The sequence below is a fragment of the Canis lupus genome, chromosome 15 (assembly GCF_011100685.1).
Source record: "Canis lupus familiaris isolate Mischka breed German Shepherd chromosome 15, alternate assembly UU_Cfam_GSD_1.0, whole genome shotgun sequence".
Classification (NCBI taxonomy): domain Eukaryota; kingdom Metazoa; phylum Chordata; class Mammalia; order Carnivora; family Canidae; genus Canis; species Canis lupus.
In genome coordinates this window covers 45,062,396-45,079,191 of record NC_049236.1, presented here as the reverse complement: position 1 = coordinate 45,079,191, position 16,796 = coordinate 45,062,396, and the positions used below count along the sequence as shown (strand labels likewise).

The 16,796-nt window shown below is 38.8% G+C and overlaps 1 protein-coding gene and 2 long non-coding RNA genes across 22 annotated transcripts in view; 1 reads left to right on the top strand and 2 right to left on the bottom strand.

Annotated features, from left to right (window-relative positions):
- SLC10A7 (solute carrier family 10 member 7) overlaps positions 1–16,796 on the top strand; it is a 243,037-nt gene that overhangs the window by 181,141 nt on the left and 45,100 nt on the right. For 7 of the 15 annotated variants that reach the window (XR_005370809.1, XR_005370812.1, XM_038558933.1 and 4 more), the window contains one exon: positions 11,222–11,305. The exons of 2 other annotated variants lie outside the window; for them this stretch is intronic. Coding sequence is in view for 3 of the 13 variants with exons in the window: in XM_038558933.1 (XP_038414861.1) it covers positions 11,222–11,305 (84 nt within the window). In the remaining 10 variants the exon portion in view is untranslated. Of the gene's footprint in view, positions 1–5,505; positions 5,642–11,221; positions 11,306–16,796 lie in introns of those variants that run through there. 6 more of the 15 variants (XR_005370808.1, XR_005370811.1, XR_005370814.1 and 3 more) reach the window with 5 other exon arrangements.
- LOC111090080 lies at positions 1,606–8,370 on the bottom strand. 2 transcript variants are annotated; one of them, XR_005370821.1, is made up of 3 exons: positions 8,223–8,370; positions 3,162–3,869; positions 1,606–2,363 (listed from the first exon to the last, which is right to left on the bottom strand). It is a non-coding gene; the product is annotated as an uncharacterized LOC111090080 (long non-coding RNA). The 2 variants fall into 2 exon arrangements; XR_005370822.1 differs by lacking the exon at positions 8,223–8,370 and having other exon boundaries at positions 3,162–3,290; positions 3,748–6,294.
- Positions 11,174–16,796, bottom strand: part of LOC102155214 — a 69,526-nt gene continuing 63,903 nt past the window's right edge. For 2 of the 5 annotated variants that reach the window (XR_005370816.1, XR_005370819.1), the window contains 2 exons: positions 15,494–15,596; positions 11,179–11,329 (listed from right to left, as the gene is read on the bottom strand). This is a non-coding gene — a long non-coding RNA (uncharacterized LOC102155214). Of the gene's footprint in view, positions 11,330–15,493; positions 15,597–15,947; positions 16,060–16,796 lie in introns of those variants that run through there. The other 3 variants (XR_005370818.1, XR_005370817.1, XR_005370820.1) reach the window with 3 other exon arrangements.

Sequence of the window (16,796 nt, the reverse complement as noted above, 5' to 3'; positions counted from 1 at the left end):
GTGGATGCATTCACCAATCCAGGAAGGCTCTGAACCCTCTGCGCCAGGAACTGGGGGCAAAATGCAAATATTGTAGTAAAAGATTTTCCTATCACCCCTATGACTCAGGAAGTTACAGGTTTTGGAAGCTCTGTGCCAGGATGTATATATTTCTTACTGTATGACATCTCAGATGGATGGATGAGTGAATACATCTATCCGAAGAGTTGTGTTAGGACTACTTTTTGTTACATGCTCTAACTTCAGGCACACATTCCTATATTATGAAGCCACTTTGACGGGACTGGCTTCATTTTCCCTCACAGTCTGTGTGTATAAAGGTAGCATGGTATGGTGAGAAGGCATAACATTTTGGTTCAATTTGCAGCCAAAATGTTGTGTAACAGTCGATTTTCCTTAATCCTTCTCAGCTTCAGTTTTTTCCTCTGTAAAATGAGGATTATGATAAGATGAAATGAGTTAATTTATGTGAAAGCATGCTGTAAGCTATAAAGAATCACACAAGTGCTGATTATTTACATTTGACACTTTAAAAAGGAAAACAGAAAATAATTCCAGGAAGAATGTCATGATTCTGCAGAAATGCTTATCTGGGATGCAGCAATAGTCCAGCGAGCCGAGACCTAAATAATGAACTGAGTCTTAAAATTTAAACCTGTAAGATTCCATAATCATTTATAGTCTATAATCTTATAATCTTACATGTAAATAAATCCAGGGTTCACCATGGCTGACAGTAAGAGCAGTAAAGCTTTTCTTGAAATACCACCATTTGCTCCTAAGATTCGAAGTGATTTTAGATATACTACCTCAGTTTTCTTGATAATATACTGCTGATATTGGCAGGGGCAGAAATTATTGTCTTTATGTAATCAGTGGATATGCACCAGTCCATGGAGTTCTATCATAAGGATAAATTAACCCTTGTCCAGCTTTAAAAACTGCACTTATATGTTCATTACTTAGAATCCCATATTAGTTTTCCTTACAAAACAATGTTACAAGTGGTTAGCATCCACTAGATTTGAAGTTCTACTAGGCCAGGAACCAGGCATGCCTTATTCATTAACTCATCTTCAATGCCAAATATTCAATAAATATTTGTTAGAAGGAGGGGAATAGGAAGGTGAGTGAATAGTGAATGATTAGAGTGGTTCAGAAGATAAATGGATGGTTAGGGCAGCCCGGGTGGCTCAGCTTCATTCAGCCCAGGGTGTGATCCTGGAGACCGGGGATGGAGTCCTGCATTGGGCTCCCTGCATGGAGCCTGCTTCTCCCTCTGCCTGTGTCTCTGCCTCTCTCTCTCTCTCTCTCTCTTTCATAAATAAATAAATAAATAAATAAATAAATAAATAAATAAATAAATAGTTAGAAGGTTGGGGTCTCATCCTGATGCATAAAATCTTACCTTGTGTTTGCTATGAAAAAGAATTTATAGTTTTTTTTTCAATAATATTAAGCAAAACATCCATTCTTTTATTCAGTGTTTGCCTACTGTGCACTGTGAATATTACAAAGATCAATCTCACATTGATCCTTCTCTCAAAGAATTTATTTAATAGAGAAAATAGAATATATACATAGATAATTAAAATCTAAGCCAGAAATTATAAGTATCACAAGTATCAAAATATTTCAAAGGAGATTACTAAAATAGAAAATATTTCATTTAATAGAGAGGGAGCGAGGTTATAAAGAATTTTGTACTGAAAGGAAACTTTTTTTCTTTTCTTTTTTTAAAGATTTTATTTGAGAGAGAGAGAGAGAGAACACAAGCAGGGAGGAGAGGCAGAGGGTAAGGGTCTGTTTCTCCCTTGCCCTCTGCCTGGGATGATGCAGGGCTCTATCACAGGACCATGGGATTATGACCTGAGCTGAAGGCAGGTCCAACTGAGCCACCCACATGTCCCTGAAAGGAAACTTAATTTGAGGAAAAAGAGAAGGTTAGATGGAAACTTCTGATGTTTCTCAAAGGATCTCCTGCTTACTTCAGATTTTTTCACATGCATGGCTCTGATTCTGTTATGTCTAACAATCACTTAAAAATTTGCCATGTCTTTCCTTTCTTTGATGTGGTTGTTTACCAGCTATTATTCTAGGCTTTGTTCAGCAGGAAGTAATAGAGAATACTGAAGAGAGACTTTAAAGCTGGAACAGTATAGTGTGGTAGTTAAGATGAAGAGGAGAGTGCTGAGGTCAGCACTTAGGCCCTGAGGTCAGCCAGTTCAGGTTTGAAGTCCACGTGAACCATAGTGGGAGAGTCCAGCAGGCAGTATGGAGCTCTTGCTTCTGTGAAATCCTGTTCCCCTGAAGCCTCCTCAGCTGCTGCCCAACATCATCTTCCCAACTACATCTTGCTTACTCTGGGGAATGAAAGTAAACAATGTAAACTTCTTTCTTACTTCCTCTGAAAATTAAGACTAAGGGTGGGGATAACTGGGCTCATACCACAGAACAAAGCCAATTCAAAGCAGCTGTGATCTATAGAAACTGTATATTAGAGACCACGTTCATGGTCTCAAATTCCAGGAGTCTGTAGACTACCAATGTATTTAAATAAGTATGTTTAGCAGGAGAAGATTAGTGATACTTGAGCTTGTGCCATTAAAATGCAACAGATCAAGGCCTTGCTTCTACCCTAGCCATAAAGTCATTGAACATTGAGGCCTCTGGAAACATGCAGAGTCCAAACTTTGACCACTGCTGAAAGTCATGTCTTCAGAGTCATAGATCAGACCACCTTCATATGTGGGGATGATCACATCAATACCCTTAGGATATCTGATGAACATTTACCTACATGCTTAACCATTAGGTAGCATGTAAGCACCCCTTAAGTAAGTATCCTATCAATTGATTTTATATGACTTGACTTCTTAGGAATCTGGCCTCTCTGTATCTCTCTTTTTTTAAAGATTTTATTTGTTTATTTATTTCAGAGACAGAGAGCATGAGTGGGGGTTAGGGTCAGGGAACCTGACGTGGGGCTTCATCCCAGGACCCTGAGATCATGACGTGAGCTAAAGGCAGACGCTTAAACAACTGAGCCACCCAGGTGCCCGTCCAGTCTATCTTCAAGCAGATATTTATAAGGCATTATGATAATTGCACACATATATATATACACACATGCACACGCACAAACATGGATGTATACTCACATGCATGCACACTAGGCTCTGTTTCTGAGCTAACTATATATGTTCCATTGATGTGACTGTCTCTTCTGTTACTTTCCATTTCAATGGTTCTTAAATTCAAAAGGCTCGAATTTCACACCATATAAGAAACTGTATTTTTCAGGGAGGAGAGGGGGAAATAAGGGGAGAGATAGAATAATTTTTATCAAGTATCTATAATTTGTACTTCATACAAAATCCCATTATTCCCTTTAGACATATTGTCCTCACTTTATATGAGAAAACTTCGATTCAAAGAAGGTTTGTAATTCATTGGAGGCTGTGCAACTAGTAAAGAACACAAGGCACTTTCAGCCAGGTTCTGCGTCCCCTTGAATGTTCTTTTGTAAGTTATGCTTTCAAAGCATGCCTCTTAGGAGACACAGTTTCTTTTAAGACAGACTACCAGCACTCAATTATTATTTCTTGAACATGGATATTTTAGGTAACGTAGGAAAGACAAAAGAGAAGGAGGCATAATTATTGCCTTGAAGAAACTTACGGCTTCTTTGGGTAAACGAGAACCAAGAACTCAGGAGAAACTTAGAGGAAAAAATTAACTGCTAACCTCCACGGTTCCGACTACATGGTTCAAAAGTTCATGTAGGAGAGAGAGCCAGGGTAGGGGAGACCGATCAGTGGCAGCTTTCGAGGCTACAATCATCATTAGTTTCCCTAGTAATTGGCCATCTGTGATAGAAAATTATTGCACTTTTAATCCCATCAATATAAACAGAAACAATGCATATAGCCATTAGTGTCATGTACAATACTCCGATTATTTTTTATAGTATGTTCCTAACGATGGTTGCATAATTGATGGTCACACATGTGGGTGATGCACAAATTGATCAAACATAAAGCACTTTAAGAGAAACTATCCATTTGATTGCCCCAGTTGCTTCACACTGAACCAGTATTTCCACCTTGTGCCCAAGAGTGTTCCTAAAGCAAGTGAAGACAAATCTCCTCCTCTTAAACCTGAGAGTAGCTTCTCTTTGGGCTGCATGTGTAAATCTCTTAGAAATGGTTCTTACACAGAATTTTGTAAAGCAAAATAATCTGTGGAGTCTTTTGTAAATGGTTGCACCAGGACTCCTCCTAGATCTACGGAACCATGATGGACTAGGGGGAGCACCTCATAAGCAATTTTCAAATACTCCAGAAATGACATTGATAAACCCCTTCTCCCTTATCAGGATCGCCGACCCAGAGGGGCCAATGGCACTGCTTGTCTGGGCCTTCTCAAACTTAACTGAAAGGAGGCAGTAGCGTTGGATGAATTCAGCACTGCCCTAGTAAGGCTTTTCCCTTGGCCTTTGGTTTCCACCCCAACACCAGCTGCTGCTGCTGGTGCTCCCTGGGCAGATAGGGTCTGGCCAAGGTGAAAAGGACACCACTTCCTTCATGCCACTCTTGTCTTTTGGTCCCAAGCTTAGAGCACTCTTCTGGGGGAACTTAAATGTCTGCTCTTCTTAAGGGATTTTCTGGCAATAGTAGGCTCTTTGGTTTCTGAACCAAACAGATCGACAAGACCAAATTCTGTGGTCAGGGAATTAGGAGCAAAGTTTGTTCCTAGATGCCTCTGAGTATCTCTCTCTCCAGCCCTCCAAGCCTTGGATCCCCCCCATAGCTTTTTCTCTCTGGGTTATGATAAGCCAATTTACAGTTTATCTGGGCACATTTCACCAAACATCCTGTGTGGTTTGAGTAACCAGAATTTACAATTGCACAGAATTTCCATCAGTTATTGGAAGATAATCTTATGTTTTAAATTAGCATATAACAAAAAGAAATGTTTTACATAATTTTTTTATCTTTGAAAATTAGCAAAAGCCTATTTTATTCTTTACTTCTCAAAGAAAGAAAAATGCCATCTAGATATAAAAAGGCTCATTTCCTCTGCTAAGTATTTATCTTGCATACAGTAACCCAATTTTAGTTTTATACATGCAGCTGAATCGATAAGGCTGTTTAACAATCCTATTTTAATTTTGATAAAAATCGTAGTCATTTTTACATTGAGCCTGTCAGCTAGCGTACATTTAAGTCATTGATTTTGTGTAAGTAATCAATGTAGTTTGCATGTTTCCCTGTGAGAGAAGGGGCAGCAGGAATGAAAGAAAAGCTGAACTGTAGTTTCTGGGGAAAGATGGAAATCTAGAAGGATTTGGGAGATTGGGGCCTGGGGACACTCTCCCTTATTCTGTCTGCATGCTTGTCTGTGACAGAAAGGAGACAGGTACTTATGAGTATGTCTGTGTAGGGGTACAAGAAAATTAGAGCCAATAGTTAAGTGAGCCCCCTTCTTTTTCCCTCTCCCCAGGGCTGGGCTCTGCAGACCATGACGAGAAGGTAGAAATTGGGCAGGAAGTGAACAAATCCTACTCTGTATCTGAAGCGGCTTCTTCCTGATTTTCTCACAGATGAGATTTACCATTCATCATTCTACAGTGTAAACTGTAAATATCTATTCTTATATTTTCCCTGAATATGGCACTAATGAAAGCAAAGACCAATCACCAAGGGTGAATTATTTAGTACAATAATGTTTTAATAGCTGAGAGGAAACACGAATAGTAGAGACGCCTGTGGCTAATGGATTTCCCTGGTAGGAGATAAAAGGCTGATTACACAGCAGAGCAAGTGAAGACCTGGTGCATTAATGACAATTTACAGGTCAGCTCACTTAGAGAAGTGATTTAAAACGCACCATCTGTTTTCTAACTGTAGGTTGATAACTATGATTTTACAGACAGTCAGTGTCTCCATCAAGAATTGTTACTTATTTGTCTGAGTCTTGGTTGGCCCCATAATATTTTACCCACTGGGCCCCCAGATTCTTTCCAAATCAAACAGTTTGTAAATTGAATGGATTGATAACAGTCAATCCTGCTTCTATTCAGCCTTTCTCTGCCAGGTTAGAGAATTAAGTCCTAATGCCCTAAGACATCCATTGTGTGTGTTGGATTAACTCTTTCTGATCCATTTACTGCAGTACTAGCTAGGTACCATCCTTGACAGGGTTGAGAAAATAGTGACTCAAGTAATTGCTCCTTTTCTGTGACTCAAATCTGGAACCCCAGTTGAGAAAGGCTGCATCATCAACTACTACTTATCAAGTTTCTCCCCACCCCTCCTCTTTCTTTCTCCTCCCTCTTCTTGCTTCTGCCTGCCTTCCAATTCTCCATCTCCATGCAGACGCAGACACACACACACACACACACACACACACACACACACACACACCCTCTCTTTATTTCACATGGGCAAGAAAGGGGGAGCCCAGCTTTGGCTTCCACTCCTGCCGCCCTTCCCATTTCACTGCTCTGTACCTTTAGTAATTAATATGCAGCAGAGTGTAAGAATTAAGTATGACTGCTGGGGATCGACTTCCGGGTTTAGATCCTGGCTCTGTCACTCTCTAGCTGGTGACTTTGTCCAACTGTTCTGTGCCACTATTGCCATATATGAAAATACAGGTACTAGTAAGACCTACCTGAAAGGTTAAATTATTGACACACAGTAAGCATTTAGAGCAGTGTCTGGCACATAGAGATTGTACAATAAAAGTTGTCATTATTGCAATTATAGGAGATGGTTGGGAGGCCAGACAACTGATCCTTTTCTGGGGTCTGTAAACTAAGTAGGGCTTTGTAACATAACTTGTAGTTGGAAGGAGGAAGTAAAACATTGTCAGGCCTGTTTTTCTACCTACGTATTGTTGACATTCATTATTTGAACTCACAACTGTTGTTGAATACCTACAATGTACGAATGAGTGATTCTCAAAGGGTGAATGAACCCTAGCTCAGCAGCGTGGGCATCAATGGAGCCATATTAGAAATGCAAATTCTCAACATCCTCCCCATTCTTCTCTGAAGGTGGGGCCAAGCAATCTATGATTTAAGCAGCCCTCCAGATGTTTCTGATAGTGCTAAAGCTTGAGAACCACTGCCCTAGCTGTAGAATGTAGTCAGTCTGCTGGGCACTGGGAATATAAAAATGAATGACCCTGTCCCTGGACCTTCTGGAACACAGTCTACTGACAGACAAATTTGCACACAAGAGCAACCAAGGATTCTGAGAGTAATGGTAGAAATGCAGAGCCACAAAAGAGGCCACATCTGTGCTACAGGAGGAAGGTTTGGAAAGAATTTCTAATGTGATAATTGAACTAACTCTTAGACAAAGACTACAACTTTTAAATATGGGAAGGCGTTCTGTAGAAAGGAGTACATGCACATGGTGATGGGTGGACATGCACACACACCTCAACTTTTTTTTTCAATCCTTAAAAAATAAAGTTGTTGTTGTTGTTGATGGTGGTGGTGTTTTTTGAAAGAGAGCTTGAGAGGGAGAGAGAAAATCCCAGGCAGGCTCCACACTCAGCACAGAGCCCAGCTCATGGCTCCATCTCACCACCCTGAGATCATAACCTCAGCCAAAATCAAGAGTCAGATGGTCAACTAACTGAGCCACTCAGGTGCCCCCGCACCTCAGCTTTTAAAAAACTCCTGAAGAGGAAGGGTTTTCAGTTGTGTTCACTGTTGGATTCCCAACGCCTAAAACATGCTCCTGGCTCACAGGAGGCACCAGTAACTATTTGAATGATTCAACACAAAGGTCCTAAATCTCCACATATTTAAGTTTCACTGAAACATTTCTTATCAGCATGGTATTAAAACAAATTGGCAAACCTAATTGTGAGCTCTGTGCTTTAAAGCATTATATTCCTAAAAGAAATTAGCGAGTGGCCAGATTGTTCATTTAACACAGTGTATCCTAAAATATGGGTTGGCAGTATGAGACTGTCACCTTTAAGTGTGCCAGGTAGCTCAGTGAAGCTCAGAGCAAGTCTTGATACATACTTATCCTGAACCTGCAACTCTATCCAAAGGTACAAATTATTGATGCTTCTTATAAACACGTTGGTCTTTACAATAGAAACCCTGACAGATTCTTCATTAAAATGTGAAGAACCAGATATCCCAGGCAGCATATTTCCTTCTGCTTTAGTTAAAATCAACTCTGCATACATACTCTGGTACTTTTCTGGTCATGCTCTCATATGTTAGTCTATGCCAAATGCTAGCTCTTCTTTCTTCTGGATGCCAGAGTGTACTTCATAGCATCAGAAACTTCCCCAAGGGTGTCTCTGCATCTTCACACTGACCACAGCGACAGGTCTGGTTGGTGATTCAAAAGAAAGGACTTATGCCAAATTAGACCTCAGAACTGAGATTTCCTTCCTTTCAGAGCCACTTCTAAGGGAACCATCCTGCGGGATTTCCTCCCCAGCATCACCACGTACGTTGTCTGGCTTCATGTACCCTGTTAATTACATCCCTGGCCAGCTTGCTCTGGCCTCTGATCTGACAAAGCAGGGAGGTCCTCCTCCAACCTGCGTTTCCAATCAAGTGGGCCAGAGATCATAGGTGTTTTAGAGGACAAAGGGACTTTGTAGATCACCCTTTCTATTGTCTTCTAGAAACACAAGCCTTCTAAACATTGAACATGCAATAAAATAAAATAAGATAAACAGAGAGGGAGGCAAACCATAAGAGATTCAACTCTAGGAAACAAACAGGGTTGCTGGAGGGGAGGTGGGGGGATGGGGTAATTCAGTGATGGGAATTATGAAGGGCACTTGGTATAATGAGCACTGGGTGTTATATGTAACTGATGAATCACCAAATTCTAGCTCTGAAACTAATAATACACTATATGTTGACTAAATTGAATTTAAATTAAAAATTGTAAAAAAAACATTGAACATGCAAATGGTCTATTGTATGATAGGTGGAGAAGTTAAAATGGATAAAAAATTTTAAAACCAAAGTTGACATTAATTTTCCTTTACTCCTCTTATCCCCAAATGCAATCTTTTAAATAGAATTGGGAATAAAAATAACTCCCAAACTAACTTAATAAATGATTTTTAAAATATACTTCAGGTTTGTATTTTTATAACTTTAGAAAAAAATAGGTATATGATTTTGAATAAGAGTTTGGCACTTTTTAGTACTTTATATTTACAAATTACTTCATTTGTTCATTGTGTACAGCTTTATTATCTGCAAATGTGTTCTCTCTGCCAGGTATTGGGTTAAACATTGGGCTTACAAAGGGAATATAGCTTGATAGGGTTATTCATTAAAACATTTTAAAGACACATTGAGTAACAGTAGACTTGAGATAGAATGGGGAATATGTCAAATTACCCATGAGATTCCAGGCAAGAACTGACAGCTTTTACTTGAAGGTTATCACCCAGAATCCTACTACGTCTCTCTAAACATTGTGAACTTTATGGTTGAGCATTGAGTTGGATGTTTTTGAACTTGAAAATCTGTTCTTTAAATTTTATCTTTCTGTTCATCTAGGGTCTCAATTTCTCTGTAAAGTATGCATTTTTAAAATCTCGATCTTATCTCAGGAGCATCTTTAGGGTTAATATTCGTGAAAAGAAATATATATTTGTTAAATGCCCTGTATTTCAAAGACACTGTTGCTCTAAAATAGGGTGTGATTATTAGCTCTTAATATTTCGGCTTGGCATAAGAAGCAACATCTAACAGCCTTGTAGCATTTAACATGCCAGGAATCCTAGGTGTTCACGTTTCTGTTCATAGTTTCCCTTTTTCTGTTTGTCTTTCTTCCTCACTTTAGTTTGTACTAATTATGGAGCAACAGGTTAGAGGCTACAGTTTTTATGGGTTAAGCTCACAGCCAGTGGTCAGTGCTGAAGCGAGTATTAAGTGAATGCAAACCTCTACTGGGCAGGACATACATGCTTGGCATCTTGAGTGCATATAGATTGGGGTTAAGGATGGGGGCAGAATAAAAATATACCAGGGTGTAGAAAAGATTTTGGTAAGCTAGTTCATGCAGGAATTAGAAATCAGTGAAAACACTGATCCCACATCATTTCATTCAGAGCTGTTGACTTCATTTATCTAACTATTTCCTTTGTTTTATTTAACATTCAGGGCCCTTGGTGCCAACTATATCAAAGTCCTTCACAAAAAGTATATTCCAAAAAGTATTTACCCAAGTTTAATTAAACTTGGTTAAATGCGAAAATTGAGGTTTCATCTGCAGGGGGAGGATGGAAATAAGTTCCAAGTTCCAGGGCGATCATTATTGATGATTTGGGAGAACCTGGCTGCAAAAGGGACTCTTAAAAGAGATAAACAGCTATGAACCAGGCAACTGTTTGTCCAGAGAGGTTTGAAAAGCAGAAGGAGGTTTTGAAAGCTATTACCAAGTTAATAGGAAGCCTACAATTCTTGGTGGTTGAGATTAACATGAGTGTGGGACTATGTTTATAGACAAACTACCTGTGCTACCAGCAGTAGAATCTTTACAAAGCTGAGATTGCAGTTGTTAGTGAAAATGAACCAAAAAATGAGGAGGGAGGAAAAAATAGGAATTATGAGCAGTGTCAAAACATACACATTTAGAAGAGATATATTAAAATTTTAACTTGGAAAATAATTTATGTTTCAGGAATTCTCATTTCCTAGATTTTGTGTAAGAATAAATTTTAAAGGTATATGAGATTCATTGCTTTGTTTTGAAGGAGTAGAAAAGTTAGAAACTATTTCACTTGCATAAATAAAAATATGATCTTGAGAAGCGAATGATGAGACACCCTTGTTTGTTTTAGGGGTCTGCAGATAGGAGAAAGAGAAAAGAGTATAGGTGAAATATCACACCATATGATTATGAACAGTATGAACACAGAATAACTTTACTAGTCAGTAATGTAATTAATAATAAGCAATGTAAGTTAATTGCAAAACCATAGTCATAATTTTTCCTCAATGCTAGTTTCCCATAAAAATTATATGTTAAAGTACATAGTCTCTTTGGCACTAAATTTAGAAAATTAAAAGTAATTTCACTTGCTCTTTATATATAGCTACCAAATTTTTGGTGCCTGTGAGAGAATTCATTTATTATACCGTTTAATTAACAGCAATATTTGATAACTGATTCAAAGTAATTCTCACTCCTCTTATATTCTTGCCTTACAGCTTGGCTCGTCCTCTTCTGTGCCTTTCACATCTATTTTTTCTCAGCTTTTTATGACTGTTGTGGTTCCTCTCATTATTGGACAGGTAAGGTCTCCAATTTTATCTGCTCTTTTTTGTGTGTGAATGAAATTGCAAATTCCCGATATAATGTCAGGATAATTGAGAAAAAAGATAAGAGAAAGAGTTAAAACACACCAGGTTTCATCCATTACCCTATTCCCCTTTTTATTTTTTTATTTAATATCAATCAGTGTGCTTTGCAGTTAGCTTTACATAGGGATGCCTGCACAGAATCTTGATTTTTTAAATTTATTATCTGTACTTTGTAGCCATGTAGCTAGCTTAAAAATACAAAGCAAATCATTTCCTTATTCTGCTCCTTCTGATAAAGTCTCTACATTCTGACTATTATTGGGAACAAGCATCTGGCTGGCTGGCTTCTTCATAAACCCCTTCAATAGCAATGATCATATTTGTAATCATGTAATTAATAAAATAGGCATTTAATTGTATTAGCTCTTAAAATTAGATCTTAGAAAATTTAGTTTCCTTTATCATTCTTACTGAATTAGACTAATAGGAGAAATTCTTATATTTAACTTCTTATAGCAAGTTAATAATAATTGAATAATAATGATTGAACTATAACATACAAATTTTAAAACACAGGAATGGAGCACAGAATTGTACCGCTAAAATGAGTTCAGTCTTCGGAAAATAGTATATCTGGATGGTTAAGAGCACAGACATTGGTTAAAGAGCAACTAAACTCTAGTTCTTAGTTCTACCTTTTATTTGCTGTGAGACTTTGGGCAAGTCACTTAATCTCCTTAGCTCCAGGTTCATAATTTACCAAATTGTATAATAATAGCACCTATCTCAAAGAGCTGTTATGAGAATTAATTTAAATGTGGATGTATATAAAGTTTTTGTCATCACAGAGCCTGACACAGGTAAGTACTTTATATGTCTATCACTATCATTTTCAAATTCCCTGTAAATACTGAACCAGAAGCAACTCTTTGAAATATTAAATTTAAAAATGATGTCTATACACGTGATACATGTATATTTACACACTGTATTTACATGTATTACAAATACATGTAATATTTACACACTGTCTTAGGCTTGGTTCTCTGGGAAAGAGTGTGAGACAGAGGTTTCCATGCAGAAAGTTTCCTCGGGTAGTACCCTTGGGGTGAACACCTTTGGGAAAGTAAGAAAAGTAGGACAGGGAGGAGGTATAGGACAATGTAGTTCCAGCAAAGGCCTCTAGCAGCACTGACCCCTCAGAGTCATCCCTCCTAAGTCCAGAGTCTTATATGCTCTTGCACTGACCAGGCATTAGATACTGGCTTCTCTCCACTCCCTGTGAGAGGTCTGACCTGGAGAAAGTCTGCTGGCTTAGTAGCAATTCTCAAAGAGGAATTCAACTGAGATCTTTGGGACAAACAACATGCTCTGCAAATGTGGGAATAAACACCTCCTTCTGGGTGGCACACCACAGCACCCACTACATGCCTCAATTTTTTTTTAAATTTTAATGTTATACTTAGAAAATGGACTAAATTTAGAGTAAGAAGGAAGGATTTAAAAGTACTCAAAGAATACATTTAATTAAATATAGAATGGTACTTGGAAAAATACTTCTCCTGCAGTGCTGCTCACATCACAAGGATTCTGGATAAATATTATGTCCCTTGCATCTCTGCCTAACCTCTTTGTCACCATCCTACACTCTTGCTTCCCCGACTTTTCTCAATTCTGGCTTAATTTTTCTGTTGAAAGTATCTTTCTATCTGCCCTCCCACCCCAACTCATTGTTCATGGGACTCTTTCATTTTTACCTTCTTTGAACCACCTAGCTGAACTTTGTTTCCTTGGTGGTTCTTTCTTATAGCATCTTGATTCCTTTCTTGGCCTTTGCCACAATATAGGACCTATCTTTTGTTTACTTGTTACCTGTTCATCTCTCCCATTAGACTGCAAGCTTCCTGAGTACAGGAACCATATCTGTTTTATTTGCCATTACATATCCAGATGATAGGGCACCCAATGAATATGTATGGGTGAGTGAGGGAATGAATGGGTGAGTTCTATGATCAGTAAGGGAAATGCTGTCTTATAGAGGCATAACAGAACCTATTTGCCCTTCTCAGCTCTAGCCCTTCTCAGCTATGGATACTATTAAAAAACATATGGACAAAAAAAATAACTTTGTCTACTCTCTCTCTCCCTCCCTCTCTCTATATATAGTTAGATAAATATTACATATTTAATATATATTATATATAGTTATATGTATACTTAGTTACATATATAGTTATATAATTATATATAGTTATATAATTTATGTAATTAAGAATATATATCCAGAAGCACCTGGTTGGTTCAGTCAGTTAAGTGTCTTGCCTTTGGCTCAGGTCACGATCCTGGAGTACAGGGATCAAGCCCTGCATCAGATTCCCTGCTTAGCAGGGAGTCTGCTTCTCCCTCTACCCTGCCCCCCATGCTCTCTCTCTCTCAAATAAATAAATGAAATCTTTAAAAAAAAGAATAAGTATCCAGAGAGAATAATGAATTATTAGATTGCTCATCATTGTGTGCCCAGTAGTAATGTATTACAGTAAATTATAAAATAGTAAATATAGTTAAAAAGTAATATATAGGTGGTTTTAAAAAATCCTTCCAGTACCCAAATCCTTTAATGGCTCTTTTCAAAGGGGAAAATATATTTGCATCTACCTGCCCACCTCTTGTATTCTAGTTTTAGGAATTAACAATCACACCCCCAGTGTGTGTCAAACCACCTCGCCTCCACTTTTTCTGTACATCTTTACTCCCTTACATCCAAGCGGTCACTGAATGCCCCCATTTCTGCCTCAGAACTCGTCCGCATCTGGCATCTGTGACCTCATCCACCCTGCCGGAGAGGATGCCACCACTTTGTGATCTCTCGTGTAAACTACTGCACCTCCTGTCTCTCTTCTGTGAACCTCTTCTAATTCCTAGCCAGTGTCTTCACTGCCTCCAGGACAGCCTTTCTAAAACATCCAGTTATCTTGTTCTTCTTAAAAACGCCCCCCTGGGCTCCCCTGTTGCCGGCTCCTTGTGTGGTGGCCCCACCCTGCCTCTGCAGTGTCACCTGGCCCCGTCCCTGCCGGCGCCGCCTGTCCAGGCCGCAGGCACACCACCCCTCGCTGGCCACGCACCTCCACGCCCACCTCGCAGCCTAGGGTTCCTGCGAGACTTTTCCACCTGCAAACTCCTGCTTGTTCGCTAAGACTCAGTCAAAGATGGCAACTGGGGTGCAGTCAACCTGTTCTGACTCCCTCGATCTAGACCTAAATGCCAGTTCTCCCATGTACTTGATTCATAATATTCATCAGGAGCGCTTATAGTTGATCTGTGAGCTTCCTGGAAGCAGAGTCTATTAGTATATTTAATAGCGTACTCAATAGTGAGGTGTGAGCTGTATCAAAAGATTGGTTGAAAATGACTTCGAATTATCTTAATGGAGCCGCCCCCAGCAGCTATTTTACCTAGATCTCCAGGTTTAATAGAGAGGAACACATAATTGGTCTCATGTTGTTTCAAATTTATGACCCCAAATTTAAATTGTCACCTAACACTTCCTAGAAATCCTACTGTACTTCCTTGTAAGATTATTTCACCCTCTCTTGTGTTATCAGGTTTCTTTTACTTACCTTAATACTCTCCCACTTGCCCTTTACACTTGGGTCTCACTGACTTTGCTTCTGTTTTCTCAAACATGCCAGCTTTGATCCTGTCTTAAAAACTTTGCAGGGGCATCCCAGGTGGCTCAGCGGTTTAGCACCACCTTCTGCCCAGGTCGTGGTCCTGGAGACCCGGAATCGAGTCCCACATCAGGCTCCCTGCATGGAGCCTGCTTCTCCCTCTGCCTGTGTCTCTGCCTCTCTCTTTCTCTGTGTGTGTCTCTCATGAATAAATAAATGAAATTTAAAAAACAAAAACAAAAAACTTTGCAGCCTCTGCACCTTCTGCTTAGAACACCGCACCTTTCACCTTCTCAGAAAGACCCTTTCTCCAGTGGCTGTCAGATAGCCACATGGTGTCATATCGTCCAGTTTAAACCTCTACTTAGTATGGATCATGATCTACCTCTTGTCGATTTGTTTGTTGTTTTTGCTTTCTGTTTATCTTCTTAAACTAGAATATAAGCCCTACAACACCAGGGACCTTTTCTGCTCCTTGATCTCCGTATTCATTTATAATCAGTTGACTCACCTAAACTTTGTGATGTGATCTTTGAGGACCTTGTTAGAAGTGCTCGTATGTACTACTTCAGAGGAAGTCGCCCAGGCAAGGTAGTGTCATCTCTCCATTGTACCTAGAGGTGGCACATTATGAAAATAAATTTTCTATAGATTTGTATGTGTATCTTTTAAAAGGAGGTTTTGTCATTACCTTTTAAATAAAAAATAGGAACAAGAGGAAGAAGAAAAAGACCAGGAAGGAAGAGTTGAAAACATTTTCCTTAATCTTGTAGTGATAATAAAACTTCATCACTTAATTTTTTACTAATATTTCTAAGAGTTAATTTTATTTTAATTTTCTGTGTTTTCCCCATACAGTACTTCAGTTTGGTTGAACTCATTATTGACTGACTACAGTGTGATGCAGGATCTAGTTTGATTTCTGCCACTGTCTGACTTTACGCACAACTTCTAGCCCTCACTTGCCTCATTTGTAGAACAAGGAGTTTAATATCTTCTAGCTCAAAGATGCTGTGACTGTGTGAGATAAGATTGGTTTTTCCATAGATGGTTGGGAGATTACATCCTTTGTCAGCTCTAGAAATAAACATGTGTTATTGTAATATTTCTTTTTTCCTGATAAACCCTTCAATACATCTAAATCCTTGTGACAAATACTTATTTAATGCATTATATTGAGAGATTTATGAATGAATGTTAATCAACTAGAACTTCTACCACCTTTGAAAAACATTTTTCAAAACAGCATGCTAAGCCCCACTTTTTTTCTGTACACTTTTTTTAAGATTTTTATTTATTTATTCATGAGACACAGAGAGAGAGAGAGGCAGAGACACAGGCAGAGGGAGAAGTAGGGTCCATGAAGGGAGCCTGAAGTGGGACTTGATCCTGGGTCTCCAGCATCACAACCTGGGCCGAAGGCAGTGCTAAACCACTTAGCCACCCAGCCTGCCCCATTTTCTGTACATTTTTGAGGTTGGCTTTTCATATTAAATAGTCTTCAGCCGAAGCTGAAGATGTTATTGATGCTAGTAAAATTTTGCTAATTATAATTTTTATAAAATTATATTCAATATGAACTATTTTCATTGCTTCACTTGTATTACTTTGAGAGGAAAGGAGCTGTTGCATTATGCAGTGTTGTGATAGAAACACCACTGAATCAGGACTTGGAAATAAGAATACCCATTTTTCACCATGTACAGGCTCTGGTTCTAAAGCATTTTATGTTTATTTAATACCTTAATCCTCACTATGACTACTACTGGATCTATTTTACAGATGAGGCACAGGATTTGCCCAAGATTTGCCCA